General features: G+C 50.2%; 1 protein-coding gene across 2 annotated transcripts in view; it reads right to left on the bottom strand.

Moving 5' to 3' along the window:
• The window catches only part of LOC144167459 (tudor domain-containing protein 7A-like), a 76,122-nt gene that overhangs the window by 32,286 nt on the left and 21,244 nt on the right, over positions 1-22,592 (bottom strand). The window contains exons 3-4 of one of the 2 annotated variants that reach the window (XM_077696716.1): positions 17,029-17,184; positions 8-103 (exon numbers count right to left, since the gene is read on the bottom strand). In XM_077696716.1, the coding sequence (XP_077552842.1) occupies positions 8-103; positions 17,029-17,184 (252 nt within the window). The remainder of the gene's footprint in view (positions 1-7; positions 104-17,028; positions 17,185-22,592) is intronic. The other variant, XM_077696717.1, reaches the window with a different exon arrangement.

Raw genomic sequence — 22,592 nt, 5'->3', positions numbered from 1 at the left:
CACCTACCTGCATGCGTAGTGCCGCAAAGTCATCCGCCAGGCGCATCAGATCCTCTTCATCCAACGTTGACGTGAAGCCTTCGTCAACGAAGTAGCAGTCCGCCTACGACACAAGCCGAAGTCAGGAAGCACGGGGTTAACTCACCCGACATGGAACTGTACCCTCACAAATACGATCGATTGAAAAAAATTCCCTCGCACTTCCCCGAGGGGGAGAGTGTGTAAGTGCGAATGCACGGTTGTTTATTGCGCGATTACGGTGGATATCGTGATCTTAATGAGTAGTCGAGAGATTACACACACGCACACAACTACAAAGAAAGATATTTCACTCGTTATTGCTGGTACCGTTGCCCGGACCGCCATCATCGTTATCGAGATGCAGGACCAGCGACCGCTCTCGACGACGGCGCGCGCTCGACTAATACCCTCCCGCGCCACGCGGCCGCTACACGAGCGCGCTCACGCGTCGGAATGCGGAGCGCCCGCTACGCGAGCGAGAGCTCTCCCGCCCGAAGTGGAGAGGAGGCGCCCAACACCCGCAGTCACTGAGCGGAGAGAGGAGGAGGAGAGTAGCGCGCGCCCATCTCCCCCCGTTGCTAGGGAAGACGAGGAGCGCGCGCACCCGCAGCTGTTGCTATGCGGACGACGGCGGCGGACGATTCAGGCTCGCTTAAGAAGTGCATTCGCACTTAAAATAATGTCTTCATACGTTCACAGCCCACATACGAACCATGGGCAAATTGAGGGGCAATAAAAAAACCAACGACGTTCAACTAGGTTCACATGAAAAGACACGCCGTTCAATATACATTTAAAAAAAACGTCACGGTATGTGAGATCGACCATGACCTGGGACAACACATAACCGTCTCTCCACTCTCGAGCCATGGTCGGTTTTTGCGTTGTGACCATCACGGAATACCGATTAGCCAGTGTCCTCACGCTCCACTGTTAGCTCAGGTGATTCTTGTGTAAGCCTTACAGCCCTGCACGGACCTGATTTTAAGGCCCGGGCATCCATAAATGAGCCTGGCCCGGGTCCGTCCCGGGCCAGTTGTCAAAAGCCCTGGCCCGGCCCGGACCCGGTCATTTATTTTTAGGCCTAAGGAGGGCCCGCGTGTGCGTGACCAGGCACTGGTGTATACATTACAGGAAATATATTATATTTGGTTGTCTTCGTGGCGGACAATCAGACGGAGCCTACAGTCTGTACAGCACGTCTAGGATTGAAATACAAAAAATTAGGTTTAAGCAGTGCACGTACTTCCACGCAGATCACGTCACATCGGCGTAATAATAGCTTGTAATCGTACATCACAGATACCATCATCTTTAATGACCAGATTCTTGGCAAAGTCACGTGGTTGTCTAGGCAAAGTTGGTATGCTGAAATTTTTGGTGCTGAGTTCTAATCCACAAGTATGTACTGTCACGATCACTATTACCTGCGACGCTCATTAGTATTTACCGGTTTACACAACCCTCGTCTGGTACGCGGGGCACGGATCAAGTACGCATTAGAAGGACAACGTCCTAATGAATCAAGGTTTATACTAACGTTTATGCCAGTATTCATTGTTTTGACGATATAATCTCCTGAATACTTATGAGCGTTGCAGACCATAGTGAGCGCGATAGTACGTGTCTTGAAAGGTTTCACCTGCAGTGAACGCTGAACGCCTCTGTTCACCAGCACGCGAATTCGATTCCGGGCCAGGGCATCTGGGAGTACTCCCGGCAGTCCTCCCACAGTGTGCAGCCAAAAGGACGACACCCCATAATAGGCCAGGTTTGGATGGCAAGTTATCAACTACTAATAATTCCCTATCCCAAGATGAGGCTGCGCACTCAACGAGTTGAAGCAACGACCACCCTACAGTGAAACTTTCGCGGCTTCAAGGGAAAGGAGGGAGAATCGTAGCAAGCCCTGTTCTGACTAGGCGTACGCTGGCGACTGCACCATGAATACAGATATCACTGAAAAATAAAAAGAACAGGTGTCCTTAGCCAGAAATTGAAAGGTTGTGGGCTGAAAATCCGTGACATGTTCAGATGGAAAGAGGCGGAGAGGGATGAAAACGAACCAACCAGCAGTACGTGGACTAACTTTGTAACTCAGTTGTTTCTCTTTAGTTCCAATTAAGTAAGCCATTGGGAATAGTAGGGCAAGAATTGGTAATCTTCCATCAATAAACACCGTGCGCTTAAAGAAGTAGAAATGCAGAAATTGGAGGAAACTTTTTCTGACTGTCCAGTTAGATTTTTTACATTTTATACCCCTGCAGTGATTCTACCGGCTTAGGCCGCTTTGGAGCAGCTTTTGGAGCAGGCAAAAATGCGTTTCGGAGCAGCAAAACCAGCTTTCGGAGCATGTGTTGATATAAGCAATTTTAAGACACGTATTGCATTCATGAGATAGATAATCGCTAAAAGCACACCCTTCAAGGATAATAAAAATTAAAAGAACTCAGAACATGGACATTTTGTCCCCATTTTCATCAGTCTCCTGAAGAATGTCTGCATTGAACTTTTTTCGGCAGTCCGCACAACAAAAATTAAAAAAAAAAAAAAAACAAGCTCTCATTTTTACACAATAGAAGATTTACTATGAACAAACTAAAAATTGCTCATCACAACGAACATGCTGTGTAAAATCGAGCACTATTGGAAGGCTATCGTGGGAAGGCTACATCAGTAGCGCCACGGCTTTGACTGCATACTTGAACATCACGCTCCTCCCCGTGTTGCACATGAGTCACTATTTAGCAGCGTCAGTGCTGCCACTGTAAGGGTCTAAAACGACAAGCCACCGATAGCAGCGCTATGTTAACAAAGGCAGCGGGAAGCCATATCTGGCAACCAACATGCAGCAGGCTGAATCTTGCCCCTTCACGACAAGTTTGCCGCAGGTAGCCCATTAGTCCCCCCCCACCCTTCGTAATTCCGAGACTATGTTAATTCCCTGCGAGGCCACATGCACGCATTTCACCTTCAATTTCCACGTATGTGAATTCTATGCCTCTATGAACTCTACGTGAAATATAAGACGGGCGTCGTCATATGCGTGCCGTACTCGTTAAGCTCGGAAACGTCAGGCGTCGTGAAATTGCCGTACTTGCTTGCCGGTGCGCGGCCCGAACTATGTCACCGTTTCCTGCCCTTGCATACTATTTTCTCCCCCCTACACTTTGTAAATTCTCATCTGTTTACAGTAAAATCTCGATGATATGAATTTCGCGGCACCGCGAAAAATATTCGTATCATCCGAAATTCGTGTGAACAACACAGACCAAAAAATTAAGCACTAAAACAAGTTTTCGATTATTTCTTTTACTTTCGCGTGATGAAATCCGTGAAGTTTTTCTGCTTTTTTTAAACCTCCATGTCGCCAAGCGGTCCTTTCTGGACTCATCTCCGCACTCGCGCTGCCCAAGCTCACTCACTACAGGAGCGTTTTTGCGCGCGATTCGTGCGCGTCGGCGCCCGCGGTCAGAAAATTACGCGCGACGCGCGTGGCAGTGGGAGGAGCCTTACGAATTGCGCCAATTGGAAGGCGTGCGCCTCATGGCGGCAGTTACAAAGCCCCCGAGACAGCCGGCTGGCTCCGGCGGCTCCGGCGGAGATGTTTATGCTTAGCACCCCGACAGATATTTCATGGGCGCTTTCACTAGCGGCGCGGATGATTTTTATAGCACCGTTTTCGCTCACATTATTAGCTCATTTACCGCACAAGAAACTTCGCGTGTGCTTTGAGCGGCATTTTAAAGAGCGATTAGAAGCGGTCTTTTGAGCGTCCCGCACCACTTCGCGACCGAAACCGCAGCCATGATGCCGCGCCCGGCCGCGCCCCGCGCAGCGTGCGGGTGGTTTCGCGGCGGCGTCAGCGTGCCTGCGGAGTGCGCGGCGCGTTTTCGCGAGCAGAAAACAGCTTGACCGTTCCTGGAGAAACAGCGACAAAGAGGGCAGAGAGCCCGTACGTTGCCGTAGCTTGCTCGATCGGCAGTCGGGTGCCTCGCCGACTCGTTCTTATCCGCCGGGCACTGCAGGTTCGTTCGTAAGAGCCGAAATTCTTCCCATTTCAAACAGTGCATTTTCGCCGGGACTAATCAGAAATTCGTATCACCCAGAATCATATAATCGAGATTCCACTGTAACTACAACTCCTGCGTCCTCATCTCTTGCCTACTTTTCTACCAGCACAACTCCGCAGGCCCCCGGTCGACGCGTACGCTGTCGGGGCGCGTTGGCGAGCGAGTGCGGCAATTTCACGAAGCCTGACGTTGTTGGCGAGCTTCACGGGTACGGCACGCACATCACGACGCATATCGCGGCCCGAAGACCGCGAGGCGGACGGTCGCGACGGCGGCAGCCGGTCTCGCGCGCCCAATAGGTGCGGAGCGCACTGCACGGAATTAACAGTCTCGGGTATACCCGAGACTTAATTCCGTGAGATGGGGAGACTGTTAATCTCCCCATCTACCCCTCTATAGAGGGGGAGATTTCACAACGCCTACGGGGCGCCAGCCGCAAAACGCATCATCGCCGTTATCGCAAGATTCGCAACAACGGCCAGTTTGCCTTGGCTTGGCTCGGATCGCGTCCTGAAAACAGGTACACCGCGATGTCGCTTTCAATGGGGAACCTCAAGTAGTTAGTTTCGTTTCTGAAAGGGGGACGTACACCCTTTGGCGCAGGTTGGGCGCAGAAGCGCCAAATTTAGAGGAAATGTAGCAGGATGTAGCAGCCAGAGCACTTTGGCGCAGTTTGGCGCGATTGGCGCAGCGGTAGCCTCACTGCCCCTGTCACCGGGGCACTTTAACTCCGGATTTAAGCGGAGCGCGATTGACTCTTCGAGCGCGCTCGACGCACTGCTGCTGCTACACGGCACGTTTCGATCCCGATCGGGAAGTTGCACCGGTTGCACTCATGTACGACAGGTGGCACTAAAAATGAACTTCGTGGCCGGCGACTGGTAAATTTGCAGTGTCGTAGTTATACGTAACTACATAAATATTACAGCACGCTTACTTGAGTAAAGTTATTTGATACAATTTGTGGCGTTATTTAAAATTGTCACCTTCTGTGCCATTACTCAGCGGTGACGAGGGTATCGCCGCTTCCGTCAGATTGCGCTTGGAAACTTCAATCTCGCTCGAGAAACCAGGACTCAGTTCGAGTGGGATCGGGCTCGATCGCGATTGAAACTGCCGTGTAGCAGCCCCCGATCCGGATTGAGCTCAATCCAAATCGACTCATCCGCGATTGAAAGTGCCCGTGTGACAGGGGTACTACGTACAAGCTTTGACTTGATTGATTTTGGGTTGTAACGCGCCGAAGCTACACATGGGCTATGAGGTACGCCGTACCGACAGCTCCGGATTACTTTTGAGCACCCAGGGGTATTTGCCGTGCACCGAAATATCAACCACACGGGCATTTCGCATTTTGAGCGGCCGCCGCAGTGGGCAATCGAGGTGAGGGAGAGGCTGTCTCCCTGTCTGGCTCCGCCCCCGCTGGTGCACCTCGGTTTGGCTCGGGTTTCGGGTTTTGTCTTAGAGGTTCGGTTTGCTGTTCTTTGTTTCTTCTACTTTTCCGGTGGGCTCTTGTGATTTGTTACAGCAACTTTCAGCCGCGATGCACATTTAGCCGTACCACCACCTTTAGCTGTAAAAAATAAACTACGAAACACGCAAAAAATAAGACAAGTGCCCGAAAACAATGAAAATGCGGGAAAGACGCGTCAGCATATAGGCTCTTGCCTGTAACGCACAACTGCGACAATGTTGTATGAAACTAGTCGCAGATCATTTGAATGGCTGAAATGGTCCCCCTTCCGCTGTGTTGCGATGTTCAGCTGTATCAAACTAGTGGCAGATCATTTGAACGGCTGAACGCCTGAAACGGTCCTCATTCCGCTATGTTGCGATGTTCAGCCGTAACGCCCTTTTCGCCGTATACTATATAGTGAGCCTCTCCGCCACGTTGCGACGCTCAGCCGTAATGCACTTTTCTCCGTAACGCGAGTGTCCGCCGTAGCGAGATAGAACCCTCGGCTCGGTGCTCTAATCGCGAGCGCTCGGATGGACATTTTCATGCACATGTGGCTATTATATACGTCCCGGGAAGCAAACACTCATTAAAGTGAAGACAAAAATTTGTTTTGGTCTTTTGTGGTCGCGCTGCTTCGCGGCGGTTGATGGTATCGCTCCGTGCGCGATCCTGGCGTACGCGCTGGGAAGCTGAAGCACAAAGTAAACTTTTGCATATACCTATTCTTGCTTCTCGCTCTCTGCGTTTTGCACTGTTGTCAATGTCGATTATGTATATTTAGCAGTTTCTGCTTCATGCACACAGATGTCGCTGCATAAGATACGTATATTCTTTTCGATGGGACTAATGAGTAGCTCCGTATGAGCATGAGATCAGGGTAGTCGCGGCATAGATAAAACTCTGTAAAAAAACAGTTAGCTCTAGGGCGCACTATTGTTAGGCTAGTGACCTGGGAGTCCAAATAGCGGCAAAAAATGTCACTTTTCGAGATCCACTTATGGGGACGGATGAGCAGTTTGTGTCGGTTTCCTACGAAGCAGTTTTTATCTACCACATATAGATTTCTGTGGTGTATGTCCTAATGCTAGCGCATTGCGGCAGAGTTTGCGCCTTAACTGTAAGCGACACACACGCAAAAAAAATAATTAAAATGTATAATTAAGAAATAGCAAGAATAAAAATATACATAGCTCAACCCAAGTTTCAAAACGCCGCTTCAGGTACTATGTACAACGCTTCGTATCGAAAAACGTACCTTTCTCTACGTTTCTGGATCACCGAGCCGATCTGGATCTGGATGTCTACGTTTCTGGATCTTTTGCACAATCCAGTTACCCAGTACCCGCTGTACGTGTCCATGAAGACGTTGACTGCTGCTTCGTCAGGTAGGTTCGCGCGGAACACAGACTCGTGATCTGTTGATGCGAGGTCATCTCTGACGACCTCTAGTGGCTGCTCGTGCTCATCCATGAAGCAGAAGTTATAAGCTGTGCGACAATCGCGTGAATGCGTGGTGGACGGGCGTAGCGCACACAATTATGAAAACGAATCTTGCGATGGGCAGTTCTGTGCCAGTGCGATACACAGACGAGTATGGCGAATGTTCGCAGCGGATGAGCAAGCGACGTACGCGTGTGCTTTCGACCGAATGAGAGCAAACGTTCTGCACTTCTGAACAGAGTCCAAAGCACCACCCTAGACCAAAAAAAAAAACATTTTTGTCTTCACTTTAATGAGTGGTTGCTTTCCGAAACGTAAACAATAAGCACATATACGTGCAAAAGCGTCCGAAAGCGGATATTAGCGCGCGTACTTAGAGCACCGCGCCGAGCGCTAGCATAGGAACAGGATGGGAGACGAGCGTCTGCAGGCGTGCAAGAGAGCGCGGAGAGCGAGAAGAAAGAACAGGTATACAGCGGTTTACTTGGTGCTTCAGCTTCCCAGCGCGTACGCCAGGCTCGCCCACGGAGCGAAATTACCGACCGTCGCGAAGCAGCGCGACCACGAAAGACAAAAACAAATTTTTGTCTTCACTTTAGTGAGTGTTTGCTTTCCCCAACGTATAAAATAGCCACATGTACGTGAAAGCGTCCATACGCACGCGAGCTCTTAGAACACCGAGCCCAGCGCTTATCTAGGAACACGATGGGAGGTCAGCGTCAACTTGAAGGTGCGCGGAAAGCTGAGGGGCTCAGGTGCCAAAAGGTTAACTTCTACCACGTGTGCGTCAGTCTCCCCAGCGCCGCAGGCCAGCCTCGCTCACGGAGCGAAACCATCAGCCGCTCACAAAGCAGCCGAAACGAGGAAAAACAAAATCCACGTCGCATGAAGTCGCGCACATAGAGGAAGGGACGCCACGGTGAAGCGTCGCTGCTTGGGGGGGGGTGGTCGGCTTGATCCCCTGCGGGATATGGTTTGTGAATAGGCGGACCGGACTTCATTACATACAGACCGTTAAGTAACTTCAGAGACCACTCCTTACTGAATTTCTTGGAACACCTCAACACTGTTTCGGAGGCAGGACAGCTCCCCCTTCAATGGAAAACAGCCGAGATAAGACTCATACTGAAACCGGGGAAATCTCCCCACAGTGACAACATAAAGCCAATATCCCTCAGCTCCTCTGTTGGGGAAGTCAGAAAGAGGATTGTCTTCAACCACCTTCAGGAACATTTAGAACACACGCAGCAAAGGCCCACGACAATGTTTGGATTCTGTAGACATCTAGGAAGCTGAGACGTACTGCTGCTACTTAACAAAGAGGTACTCAAACAATCCACGCGCCCATCCTCTAGGGACGATTGCTTCTGGTCAAGAGGTGCAATGAGTCAAGAGGACCAATAGTCACGTGAAAGTCGAGTCAAGATCCACAAGGAGTCAAAAGGTCCAACGGGTAAAGATGTCCACGGTGAGTCAAGAGGTCCAACGAGTCAAGAGGTCCAATATTGGACCTTGTTTTGACGTGTTGGATCTTCTGATTCGTTGGATCTCTTGACTCGGAATCGGGGTGATCTGTCCCTGGATCTCAAGGGCATACGGTACAATGTGACTCATGTAACTATCCTCAGAATACCTCAACAGGACAGAATGCGAACCACGGACGTACGAATACATCCGCAATTTCGTCTCCGACCACACTCCACAATCAGGAGAGGAGACGCCTCATCCGATCCCATGGGGGATATAGAGGCACTCCCCAATGATCTGTGCCGTCACCGTTATCATCCAACGTCGCCTTCCGGGACATTCCCAGAAGACTCGATATCATAGATAACCTTAGGTGTGCTTTTTACGACGACGATATTGTCACGTAGCCAAGGACGAAGCAGTTGTTTGGAAAAGAAACAAGTTTATTGGAGCGAACTTGTGCTCCCCTAACAACTGAAAAAGAATACAGAGGCGGCGAAGCAGTGGTCAACAAAGTGACGTACGTGCGTCGGCGAGCGTCGCAGAATCGAATGCCCCGGCGTCTGCTCTGCAGGCTTTTTATCTTTCGGCGCGCGTGGTTCTGGAACCGTCGATTCGCATCGAGAACATTGTAGATGCAAGAAGATTATTCCGGGATGTTCACGTTAGATCGGAATGCTTTCCCTATCTGAACAGATAACACATGCGGCACAGAAAGAAAGAATGGAACACGCGCTTCCCTTGGCACGGAGATAACACAGACCGGCGCAGCCGGGCGGTAAAAGCAAAACACAAATAAACAAACCCAATGCATGGTTCGCGGCATTACCCCCCCCCCCCTCTAAGAGTGCATCGACCCGATGCTAACATAAGCGACAGTCCGAAAATGAAAATAAAAGTTCGTCATCGTTCGTAGAAAGGTTTTAAGCGAACCACGTGGACGACTTCGGGCCGCGTACGTCGTCGTGATGTGCCGGAGTCACCATCGGGGATCACTTCGTAGGTAAGTTGGCCAACACGTCGCAGAATCTGGTAGGGTCCGAAATACCGTCGCAGAAGTTTCTCGCTCAGTCCGCGTCGTCGGATGGGAGTCCAAACCCACACACGATCCCCTGGTTGGTACTCGGCGTCTCGGCGTCGGAGGTTGTAGCGGCCGGCATCCACCAGCTGCTGGTCCCTTATACGAACTCGAGCAAGCTGGCGGGCCTCCTCCGCACGTTGAAGGTATCCTTGGACGTCGGCGTTGAGGTCGTCGTCTTCTACATGCGGAAGCATGGCGTCGAGCATCGTAGTCGGTCGTCTTCCGTAGACAAGCTCGAACGGTGTCATCTGCGTAGTTTCCTGCGTCGCTGTATTGTACGCAAACGTGACATACGGGAGGACTTCGTCCCAAGTCTTATGTTCAACGTCGACGTACATGGACAGCATATCCGCAATTGTCTTGTTCAGACGTTCTGTTAGTCCGTTCGTTTGGGGGTGGTACGCCGTCGTTCTTCGGTGATCCGCGTTGCTGTAGCGTAAGATTCCTTGCATCAGCTCCGCGGTAAAGGCCGTTCCGCGGTCCGTGATTAGGACTTCAGGGGCTCCATGTCGCAGCACAACTTGGTTTATAAAGAACTTGGCGACTTCTTGTGCAGTCCCCCGCGGAAGAGCGGCGGTCTCTGCGTAGCGCGTCATGTAGTCTGTCGCTACGACAATCCACTTGTTCTCCGATCGTGACGTCGGGAACGGGCCTAGAAGGTCCATTCCAATTTGTTGAAAGGGCCTCCGCGGGACGGCGATCGGTTGTAGAAGTCCGGCACGTCTTGTCGGCGGCGTTTTTCGTCGCTGGCAGTCCCGGCAACTCCGAACGTAGTGGGTGACGTCGGATGTAAGGCGGGGCCAGAAGTACTTCGCCTTAATTTTTGCAATAGTGCGAGCTGTGCCGAGATGTCCGGAAGACGGGTCGTCGTGGGACACTTCCAAAATTTCGTCACGAAGGTCTGCGGGGATGACAAGTAGATAATTCGTTCTTGTTCCGGGGCTGAAATTCTTCTTCACGAGGACGGAGTTTCTGAGGCTGAATGCTGGTAAGTTACGCTTGAACGCTCTAGGCACGGCGACGTTACGTCCTTCGAGGTAGTCGATCATTACTCGCAAGTCGGGGTCGGCACGCTGCTGGGCGGCTAGGTCGCTCTCCGTAACAACCCCGAAGAACGCACTGTCTTCATCGGAGTCTTGTGGTGGTGGGTCGACAGGGGCGCGGGACAGGCAGTCGGCGTCGGAGTGTTTCCTGCCGGATTTGTAGACGATTGTAATGTCGAACTCTTGCAGGCGCAAACTCCACCGCCCAAGACGGCCAGAGGGGTCCTTCAAATTGGCGAGCCAACACAGCGCATGGTGGTCTGTTACAACCTTGAACGGTCTGCCATACACGTATGGGCGAAATTTTGAAATGGCCCATATAATAGCCAGGCACTCTTTTTCGGAGGCAGAGTAGTTTTTCTCCTCCTTCGACAGACCACGGCTGGCATAGGCGATTACGTTTTCGCACCCGCTTTGTTTTTGGACAAGGACGGCACCCAAGCCTATATCACTGGCGTCCGTGTGTATTTCCGTTTCGGCGTTGTCGTCGAAATGAGCGAGCACGGGAGGGCTTTGAAGGTGTTTTTGCAGCTCGCAGAATGCCTTTTCTTGGTCGTCTTCCCAGCTGAAAGCGGTGCTATCTTTCGTCAAGCGCGTGAGCGGCTCTGCAATGCGTGCGAAGTTTGCGACGAAGCGCCGGTAGTATGCGCACAGTCCAAGAAATCTGCGCACGCCCTTCTTATCTTTCGGCCTTGGGAAGTTCGCTATGGCTGAAGTTTTCGCCGGGTCAGGCAGGACTCCCGCGGCGTTGACGACATGGCCCAAAAACTTCAGTTCCTCGTACGCGAAGCGGCACTTTTCAGGCTTCAGCGTTAACCCCGACGTACGGATGGCCTCGAGTACTGACTGCAACCTTGCGAGGTGTTCGTCGAAAGTCCGGGAGAATACCACAACGTCGTCGAGGTATACGAGGCAGGTGTGCCACTTCAGGCCAGCTAGCACAGTGTCCATGACTCTTTGGAACGTTGCTGGTGCCGTGCATAGCCCAAACGGCATTACCTTGAACTCGTATAGGCCGTCCGGGGTTATGAATGCAGTCTTCTCTCGATCTCTCTCGTCCACTTCAATTTGCCAGTAGCCGGTCTTCAGGTCCATCGATGAGAAGTACCTCGCATGGCAGAGGTGGTCGAGGGCGTCGTCGATTCGTGGCAGAGGGTACACGTCCTTTTTGGTGATCTTGTTCAATCGCCGGTAGTCAACGCAGAACCTCAGTGTGCCGTCTTTTTTCTTCACGAGTACGACCGGCGCAGCCCACGGACTTTTCGATGGCTGTATAATGTCGTCGTTGAGCATGTCGTCGACTTGAGTCCGGATGGCTTCGCGCTCGTGGGAAGAGACGCGGTACGGTGACTGTCGGGTAGGTCGGGCTCCATCCTCGGTTATTATCCGGTGCTTCGCCAGAGGTGTTTGACGTAACTTTGAGTTCGACGAAAAACACTCGCTGTAGCGACGCAGCAAAGCCAATAACTTGTTCCTTTCTTCTTGCGGTAGCGCCGGATTCACGTCGAAGGGGTGCGGAAGCTTGAAGGGATCGTCGGGTGCGCGTTCAAAGTCGGCGACTGCTATCACGTCACTTGCTAGTTGCGTTTCTTCGACGAACGCAATTGCAGCGCCCTTGTTTAAATGCTGGTACTCCTCGGTGAAATTGGTGACCAAAACGTGGGATTTGCGATGCTTAAACCGCGCAATGCCTCTTGCGACAGACACACCGCGGTCAAGAAGCAACCTTCGGTCACTCTCCACGATAGCGTCGACGTCGGGAGCAGCACCTTCACAGTAGACGGTGATCATCAAGCTTGCGCGGGGTGGCAGGGTGACGTGATCATCGGCGATCCTTACAGCTGCACGGTGTTCGGGGTTCGATTCCGGCGTCATGGAGTGGTCGGAGGAAGAAGTTATCGACTTCGTCTGGAGATCGATTATTGCGCCGTTGTCTGTCAAAAAGTCCATTCCGAGAATTACGTCGCGGGAGCAGTTGGGCAAAACGACGAACACTGCAGGGTACGTCGTGCCGTCTATGGTGACGCGCGATGTGCACGTTCCACTTGGCGTCACGATGTGGGCTCCTGCTGTGCGTATGTGCGGACCGTCCCATCTGGTCATAACTTTCTTCAGCTTAGACGCAAATGGTCCGCTCATTACGGAGTAGTCGGCTCCCGTGTCTACGAGGGCGACTACATCAAAACCGTCGAGGGACACCTTGACGTCGGATGCCGCCTTCCTCGAGTTCCGGGTGCGTCGGGGCGTCGCATCTCGGCTTGTGCGTGTTGACGGTCGCGCACTGTGCGTCGTCGTTGTCCATGTCTTCTCAGCGGACGTCTCGGTCAGGTCGGGTAAGCGTCGCGGCGTATAGCTGTCGTCGTGTTCGGGAGTCTCATCAGGGTTAGGTCGGGTCGTCGGGATGAGGGCATGTCGTGAATCACTGTCTTCGGCGCGTCCTTGCGTCGTTGGAGGGTTTCCGGTTTTTCGCCGTAGAGTAACTTCACCTCCAGAAGTTGCTGCTTTTAGTTTCCCCCGCGTGGGCTGGGGGACCTTCCACGGGCGAAGTCAGCGTTGCTACGGCGGTTCGGCGATTGGTATGGGTAGGGCGACGGCGAACGGTTGAAACGCGCTGGGCCACGGCTGGTTTCAGATAGATACTCGTCGATCTCACGTGGTCGTTGGCCAGGGAGAGGGCGAGGTGCGTCGACGGAGAAACCACGCAGTCCGAGTCTCTTGTATGGGCAGCGACGGTAAATGTGGTCGGCCTCTCCGCAGTGGTAGCACAGAGGACGGTTATCGGGAGTTCGCCATACGTCCGTCTTCCTCGGCGTCTGGTTTCGGGCTACCGGGGGTCGGGCGGGTGACAGTGGGCGGCGGTACGGCGGGGCCTCTTGACGGCGTGTTGGAGCAGGGCGGGGTCGACGAACAGCCGCGGAGTATGTCATAGCTTGTGGCTCTCGGGGTACCTCGGATGGCGTAGAAGTTCCCAACGCTTGTTGCACTTCTCTAATGACGTCGGTGAGAGAAGCGACTTGGGCCTGCGGCGGCGTTGGGAGAAGTTTCCGCAGCTCCTCTCTCACTATTGCGCGGATAGTCTCGCGTAGGCTGTCGGCCGGGATCCGCGTGCTGCCAAAGTCGTTCGCATTGGCCGCGCCAACAAAGTTGCGGTCATGCTGCTTAGCACGCATTTCGAGGGCTTTCTCAATGGTGCTGGCTTCGGTCACGAATTCGGCGACGGTTTTGGGCGGATTTCGGACAAGTCCGGCAAACAGTTCCTCCTTCACTCCGCGCATTAAGAAGCGCAACTTCTTTTCTTCCGTCATTTCGGGATCCGCGCGGCGAAATAGCTGCTTCATCTCCTCAACGAAGATCAAGACGCCTTCATTGGGGTGTTGCGTGCGCGTTTCCAACAAAAGGGCGGCTCTTTCTTTCCGCACGACGGTAGTGAAGGTCTTAGTGAACTCGCTTTTGAACTGAGCCCAGTTTGTCAAGGAGCTCTCGTGGTTCTCGAACCAAGTGCGAGCCGAATCTTCTAAGTAAAAGAAAACGTGCCGGAACGTTTCTGCGTGGTCCCACCTGTTGAATTTCCGGACGCGCTTCAGTTTCTCCAACCATTCTTCTGGGTCTTCTGCGGGGGCTCCTCGGAATGATGGCGGTTCCCGTGGCTGCTGCAGAACGACAGGAGGATTGGCTTGGTTGAGCATGGTGCTGGTTGCGACGTTTTTCTTCTTCGTCTTCTCCGGTAGTAGACCGAACTCGGGTGGTAAATCTTGCACGCGGAGGCTGGCTCTTGTTGGACTGGCTTGGCGGCTTCCAGAGGTTGTAGTGGGCATGAAGGGTGCGTACCCCGCACCTCGACCAGATGTCACGTAGCCAAGGACGAAGCAGTTGTTTGGAAAAGAAACAAGTTTATTGGAGCGAACTTGTGCTCCCTAACAACTGAAAAAGAATACAGAGGCGGCGAAGCAGTGGTCAACAAAGTGACGTACGTGCGTCGGCGAGCGTCGCAGAATCGAATGCCCCGGCGTCTGCTCTGCAGGCTTTTTATCTTTCGGCGCGCGTGGTTCTGGAACCGTCGATTCGCATCGAGAACATTGTAGATGCAAGAAGATTATTCCGGGATGTTCACGTTAGATCGGAATGCTCTCCCTATCTGAACAGATAACACATGCGGCACAGAAAGAAAGAATGGAACACGCGCTTCCCTTGGCACGGAGATAACACAGACCGGCGCAGCCGGGCGGTAAAAACAAAACACAAATAAACAAACCCAATGCATGGTTCGCGGCAATATTACCCTCAGGAGGAGAAACGGCTCCCTCTGTGAAATTCAGCACTCGTCAGAGGGAAACAGACACCATAAACTAATACGCCAAGACCTGTGGCCTCCAGTGTAGTTCACAGAAGTTAGAACTCCTCGTCATCCATCCCAAAGACAAAAGGAGCATCAAATAAGAGGTCGAAATGCCAGTAGAGGAACGCGCGCTCATTCCCAGTTCCAGCACCAAAATCTTCGGATTTCACCTACAAGCAGACACCAAGCGCGACATATCCCATCAAAACTGAAGAAAACCACCCATAAATTATGCACGTGTTTAAGAAGGTGTCTGCCAGGAAGAGGTGTATGAAAGAAGCAGATAACGTACGCTTGATCGAGGCATTCGTCATTCTGAAGACAACTTGCATCCCCCTGTACGTCTTAATGAAGAGCGACATCAGTAAAACATGCAATAAAACTGCGCATGCACGCGTCCACAGTCAAAGATCCTCAGGATGGGCCTACACGACACAGCAGAATTAATCGAAGCCCATCTATCGAGCGAAAAGGCCAGACCCGTCTCCTCAAGAGGGTGGACGACCTTCACCGCGATCCCGCAAGTGCAAATACCAGACCCTTGGAGTCATTTTACAATTACACACTGAACAGACAGAGACTCCTCGCATCACGAGGCCAGAAACACAACCTCCTCCCATCACGAGGCCAGAAGAGCAGCGAGAGCCCGAACACCCAACACGAAGTTCCGCAAAGACACTGGCAAGCCATACACAACGAGCACATCAACCAGGAACAGCCTCCCTGTGAGCGCAAAGGTCGCAGACATTGCAGAAGGCGCGATGGCTATTTCTCTGTCCCTCACACAGACGCCGGCACAAACCGTCACCGATTAGCGTGACGATACCGGAGCTACTGCAGTCGGGTTGGATTTCTTCATCGACCCTTAGATTGCGACAAAACCAAACACCAAATTAAAAAAAATGAAATTAGTGTGGACACCCGCTCACGCAGTTATGTAATCCAACCAGTTTGCCCACCAACAAGCCTGCGCACTCCCCCCACCCCGCATATCACATTTCAGGGAAATCACGCAGCGCTATTGGCTAGAAAGGGGCCCTCCCTGTACCTCACCCCAGCATATCTCTAGAGAGCAACGAACAGTCCTTCGCCTCATTCTATCTCGCTCTTGCCCCCTACCAACAAAATTACACCTCACGCTCCTGGATCAGTACGCTGTCGAATGTATATTTTGTACACCCCAGGACCACTCGAACACATAATCGAAGAGTGTGACTTCTCAGAAAATCCACCCCTCCTTTATACCCCCGCCCTCTTTTTTAGAAATAAATCGGAGATCCTTTTGTCCAGCTACTCTCTGGCAGCACATTTTGGGCTGGTCGAGAGTTCGCAGGCAGCCAGGACGTCACATGTGCTCCAATGTGCAAGGAACCACTCCCAAAGTGCTACAGGACCCACTTTAAAAGCTCGATAAATGTGTTCGCTTTCTCTATCCCGCACTCTTAAGAAAAGGTCGGCGCACTTACTAACAGAACACTAACCATTTACTTGTCCCAGTATTGACTAGGTACTTAGTTGCTTTTACTAGCTGGTCCAGCATAACCTAGTAAAAAGATACGCGCAGCAATGTGGATCCACGGAGTGCGCAGCGCGACATGGACACATTAATCACGCACATATCACACGTGGACACTCAACAAATGAATTGAGCAAGAAAGCTACCGGGATGCACGAGGAGAGAGAGTATAATTTTGTTACCTTAAAAATACATCTGCTCTTGCTTTTATAGCCAGCAGCGGAAGGTCCCCTGAGAGAGTCTATGGGCTTGTCGTAAAAATCAAATATTGTAGCGATAATTTTAGAATTATGCATTTTAATGTGAGCATATACAATACAGCTTGTGGATTTGCAAAAACTTTTTAATCGTGATTGGTGTGGAAAAAGAGCTGTAGTTATCATATTCAATATTTCATAGAATTTTGTTACTTCAGCGAATGTTAGTATCAAACCAGCAGGAGTTACTAAGTGGACGGTCTCGGTTCCACACTTAGTGGCAGGACCTACGTACCATTCTTGGGGGTAGTAAACTCCGTAAGGAGTTAGTAAATACTGCCGTTACTACCCTTTTACGAGCTTTTTTGTTAAGAGTGCGATTCCGCCGACTTCACCTTGCCGTCCTGCCTCCAGACGAGCTCCACCCGGTGCCAACGGTCTTGGTACTGCGCGGCGTAGAGGTGGCCAACCGTGAGGTCAGTAGCCGCCTCGCCGTTTTCAGCGCTGCCATAGTGGTGTGCCATCTTCTCCCGCAGCTCGCGGAACTCCTCCTGCAAGCGACGAGCGCGTCGACTTGAACGCGGTCTTCCACCCTCTTGGCAGCTGCGCAACGCCCGCACGCGCGAGACACATGCACGACCGCGTGGTCCGAGGCGATGCACGACTGGTTGGAAATATGGCTACCACAACGAGTCGTGGGCGTGAATTGGAGACACATGCTCCGATGTGTGTGTGCGATGCGTCGTCGGCGTCGCTCCGCCCACTGCTTTCGTTCCATGGTTGCCTTCCTGTTTGGGCGCACTCCGGCGAATTTCGATGCGTGCAAGAGAAATCCGAACATGAAACGAAAACATTTATTAACGTAAAGTAAAAAGGAGTAGACTACATTATACACTATTTTATACGTCCAGTAAAGCGGTGTGGGGGCGTTTAGCACCGACGATTCCGCTCGTCCGTGCTGTTGGTACCGCTGGCCACAAGTGTGTCAGGTGCCTGTATTGTCGCTGTACATGCATGGCACGTGCCGCGTTCTGTATATCTTCTCTGCTACTCTGAGTTGTTCGCTGGTCTTTTTGTCACCAGCAACTACGCGCAGCCATGAGCAATTTAATTCACCAAGACAACCAACTTCTGAAAAGAAGAAATATGGAAGGCAAAAAAAAAAAGGTTAAGTCTCCTGCCACACGCGTGGCACAAGCTGCGCCCCCCTGGCAACGGCTGCTGCCACGCAGAAGTGACGTCAAACTAAAATAATCACGTGACTTCCTGTGACGTCACAAAACAAACGTCATATTTACGTCATTTAATCATGCCGCTTTTTTGCGTTAACGACGACGGCAGCCGGCTGTTCACGTCTTGTGTCCCGATGTTCTCCGCCCGTGGTTCGAATGGCAGGCCTGACGCATCGTTACGTCCTTATCTCCCTGTAGCGGCTGCCTCGGGGCGCTTTTTTCTTGTTTGGAGGTGTGCTTGTAATTATTTAGATTGGGTATTTTTTGTGAACTTGCTGTTGCACGTCTTGGTAAGCCTAACGCATTGTTTTCTGCACGCTGCTTCGCCCCGCTTTTTACATGCGCCTAGAACTGTAGTGTTGTCGTTTAATATTTTGTAAGCTTCACGTTGTCTTGCAGTTCGCGTGCTATCGGCTTTACGCGCCTGCATTCGTTGTCTACTTGTGCCTCGCTTCTTCCATGCCGAGCCTTGTGTTCTAATTCTAGAGTGGTGGCTCAATTCATCGCCTCCTGTAAAAAATACAGGAGGCGATGTTCAATTATAAAACGTGGGGATCAGTATTTTCCATCGCGTCGCGCCGTGGCTAACCAGGTAGCTGTCTTTGATGACATGCCAACGCGAGCGACGTAGTGATAGCGTGTGCACGAATCGAGTGTCGTCAGGTAGCGCACGGCCTCATCGAACGCAATCCGACCTCGCATGTAGCTTCTGCAATTTTTCCCCCGGGGCAGTAGTACTATTGCCGAGAAATGTATCCTGACTATTCCGCAGAAACGATCTGTGCACGCGGCGCTGCAGAATCCGTGCAGGGAGCGCAGCTTCACTTCCGTGGGTGGAGCCCAACTGCCCGTCCAAAGATATCTACTCAAGATACCACGGAAACCATTCGCTGACTGGCTGGCTGCTTGTGCAAGGAGGCTCAAGCTCCAACTGTGCAAGCATGGGAGAAGTGCAGCCGATAAGATCGCCGTGTGAGCCAAGTTTGGAACTTCTGCTAATAGTCCTTCAAAGTATGGTGTGCATAAGGTTAACAAGTGACAGTTCAGTTATTGTTTATCTTTGCACAGATTTGTTGCTCTTTCAGCTTATAAAGTTTTAATGAAATGATAGGCAAGGCTTAAAATTACTGCTTGGCTTTTATTTCCCTTTCCTTCGCTCCAGTACCCCTCCTCTAACCTGGTTAGGCAACAAAACTGCCTCCTGCATCTGCTTTGAGTATGTATTTTGATAGGCTCGTTCCTTCTGTACTCTTGTGTTTGGCTTGGTTGGAATTGAACATAACCAGCCACAATACTTTCATTCACTCTCACCAGGATGGGCTAATGATGATGAGAGCTTATCTCGGAGGCTTGCAGACTACGCACAAATTCCAAGTGGTCCATCCCAAGCACTCTGCGGAGTTCAACTTGACACTAATGCTTGTATTCGCAACTGGTGAAGCGTGCTTAAGTGTCTACTGTCCAAGCCTTTGGGGTAGTGAACAGGAAGAGTTTCCAATTGTGAGGGGACGTTTCACATTCTATTGCTTTTTAACTCCGCACTGTGTAAACTGTTTTGAATTTTTACCACTGTTTTGGAATGCCCCTTACCACTAAGTGAATTTACTTAGTGGTTAGGGGCATTATAAAATGTCCCATATTTCGTTCACAATGATGCAAGTCTCGTCAGAATCCAGCTGCTAGAAAACACATTCACGGGTTGTGTGTTGTGTGCCCATTAGCTGTTTCTTTTTCTTCCACAAAACGGGCACTTAAACAATCCTTTAAGCCAACAGGCTTAAAAAATAGTTTATCAAGTACAACTTCGGGGTAATGGTTGGTGTCGAGCGTGACATTGCCCACTCCCGAGAGTACTTCTGAATACCTTGTGCAGGAACTGGAGCCAAGGCCACGTGCGTGGATGTGAAGAATGTCTGTCGGTGTTTGTGAAAGTTGCAGTACAGCTGGAAGGTGTATGGATCATGGGTGGCTTTAACAATAAAATGACTGCTGAACGTACTTTTGCTCTGGTATCAATGAGCAGCATGTGAGCATTGATAAGTGCTTCACTGTTGACATTTTTGTTATACAAAAGCAGGCCATGTTAAGGCCCCCTGGCAAATATTCATGAAAAACACTGGACCAACACATGGAAACTGCCAACCAGCTGCCAACACATGGAAACCATGTTGATCACAACACCTTTCCTAGTACATCAGTACCGTTTATCAGTGCTGTGTTTTTTTTCCCCCAACTAGTAAACTATCCCAGCGTTGTACTTTAAGCCAGAAATCAAACACTTGCTTGTCAATGACAAGTGATCTGCCAAACTTCCGTGTCTATGCAAAAAGTGAGTAGCTCTACTTTCTGTGCACTGTTTGTGCTGTGAAGCTCCATTTCTAAACAAAATACCAGGGTTCTTCTGGAAGATGCACAGCATTAAAACCTCACCAAAAAAGGAATTGGCAAGCGATACTTTCTTGCACTACACTAGAGTCCTGCGGGAAAGCCAAACCAGCAAGTGATCTTTTTCTACAAAGCGCTGCAGAGGAGCCAAGAAAAAGATTCCTTTTTGCGGACACCAAAGCTACGCTGGAAAGCCAAAATGTGTGGTGTCTGTTACTGCAGATTAGCTGCAAGACGGGCATGTTCACGCAAAGATTTATGAACCAGGCTGGCGGGGTAACAAAATCCTTGAATGAGGTTACAACAAAATGTGTTATGAAAAATGATATAATACTGTTTGCTATAAATAGCAATTAAAGGTATAAAATGGTTTTGACAGCAATTAAATGGCCTGTTGGAAATCATTGGCAAAACCTAAAGAGCAACATTTCACACAGCTGCAATTAAGAAATAGCAAAGCGTGGTTGGGGCCTGAATTCAGCAGGCATGCTCCAGCTGAGAATGTATAATTGCAGAGCAAAACAATTATAAAGGCCTAGGGAAAAGGTGAGCTTAGTTGAGTTACCACCAAGGTATTTGGTAGAGAGAATAGTTACAAAAATAACATGGGAAGCTTTATTTTCCCGGATTTAAGTTTATCAGCACTGAGCTTCATGTTCTGCATGTCCCATTGAAGAATGTTACACCTGCATGCACTCGGCACATCACATTTTACGGTATAACACAGTTTACTTCGAACATAGGTAAATAAGAGAATATTGCATAAGCAGTTCATTTATACGTGAAATAGAAACAGCAGGGTTTTTAAAACGATAGCCCGTAAGTGTGCTGAATAAAAGGGATCAATGATGAGTTTATGTTGTCACTAATAACAAATTTCAACGACCTTGCCAGAAACAAACCCCTTCCATGGAGGGACTGTGTGTAATCATAATTTTTTTTGATAAAAGGTTGTAAATGCCCTGTAAATGTATCTCAAAAGGTATTTTAACGCCCTAGTCGTAGCCTGTGAGTCATCGGCGCTTTTTTCTGGTGTTTAGATGATCAAGGGCTGTTGTACGGGATCCACCTTCTCTTCTCACTTTGGTCACCATCTTTCTTAGTCACTGCATTCATGTGCTTGGTCAGGGAGCTAGCAAGCGAGGACGACAGTCGGCACCAACTATCAGCCGAGTTCCTTCAGGCTGGGACAATTGCTGGAGAGGCTAAACAATGTTTTTAAAATCCCTGAGAGCTTTCACTTTTTGTTTTGTTAAAGAACATTTAGGCAACCCTTCAAGAACTGTCCGAAATAACAAAAATGACTATTGTGCCCGTTAAAAAGTTAATCTAAGTACAGTGAACGATGGCATAAGATCTATCAATGTGAGCCTACCCTTTGAACCTGCTTAATATTTAGCAGAGACTCACTCCATTCATTAGCTGTTTTATGGCACTGTGTGGGTGGGCTACTGGTTTGCACCTATGGAGCCTGTGGGCCGCGCTAGTTTCCAGTCCTCCTGTCAAATGTTTTTGGAGACTAGCACTATCCTGCAGTGTACGAGCCATGAATTCCCTGGGTTGGCCATGGGAAATTCCAGTGAATCGTTACAAGCTACCAAAGAAAGTGAGCATTTGTTTATCGACCACTGTTTTGTGGCCACGAAAAGTTTCATTCATTAAAAAGACTAACAAATGACATCAATTTTATTGCAAACTTCAAACAAATAATTTGTATTACAGAAAATGTGTAAAGCAGCCGGAGCTCCATAGCCACTTTCCAGCTATTTCTCCATGCCATCTGAGAGTCTTGTTTGTGCGACTAACAGATACCGACCTATTCCACTGCAAAGAAACATAACTGGGTGATTGTAGTGGGGCCTCTAGTTCCGTTTGATCATATCACTTGAGTGTTTACGTACAGTTAACATACTGATGACTGTGTTTATAGTGCATGCACATATAACATCAATGTAGTTTGAAATTGGGATTTTTTCACCATTTCTTTTTGTTAAATTCGCCCCATGACAGCCTTGACGTTTGCGTATCAATTACATTTGCAGCATGCTCGCTGCTTATACCTGTTTACACAAACAATCCGTAGATGCTTTCACGTTCCAAGCACATCTTAAGATTCTCTTTGACGTTGCTTATTGAGCCTGTGCAGAACCCATAGGTTTTCATATGCTGGAGTGACATGACATTAGACATGATGGCCGGCCAAGCGCCCTTCCTATTACCGTCTGTACAGCCTCTTCTCTGACCCTATCGTCTGGGTGTCCTGAATTAACTTCCTTTGCATGAGGGACTCAGTCAAGTCTGGGCAACATAGCGTACACCACGGTACAGTGAGACGTGAAAGT

This window comes from Haemaphysalis longicornis, unplaced genomic scaffold (assembly GCF_048455015.1).
Source record: "Haemaphysalis longicornis isolate Haplotype H1 unplaced genomic scaffold, Haemaphysalis longicornis Haplotype H1 scaffold_2, whole genome shotgun sequence".
Lineage (NCBI taxonomy): Eukaryota > Metazoa > Arthropoda > Arachnida > Ixodida > Ixodidae > Haemaphysalis > Haemaphysalis longicornis.
This window is presented reverse-complemented; position numbering and strand designations above follow the sequence as displayed.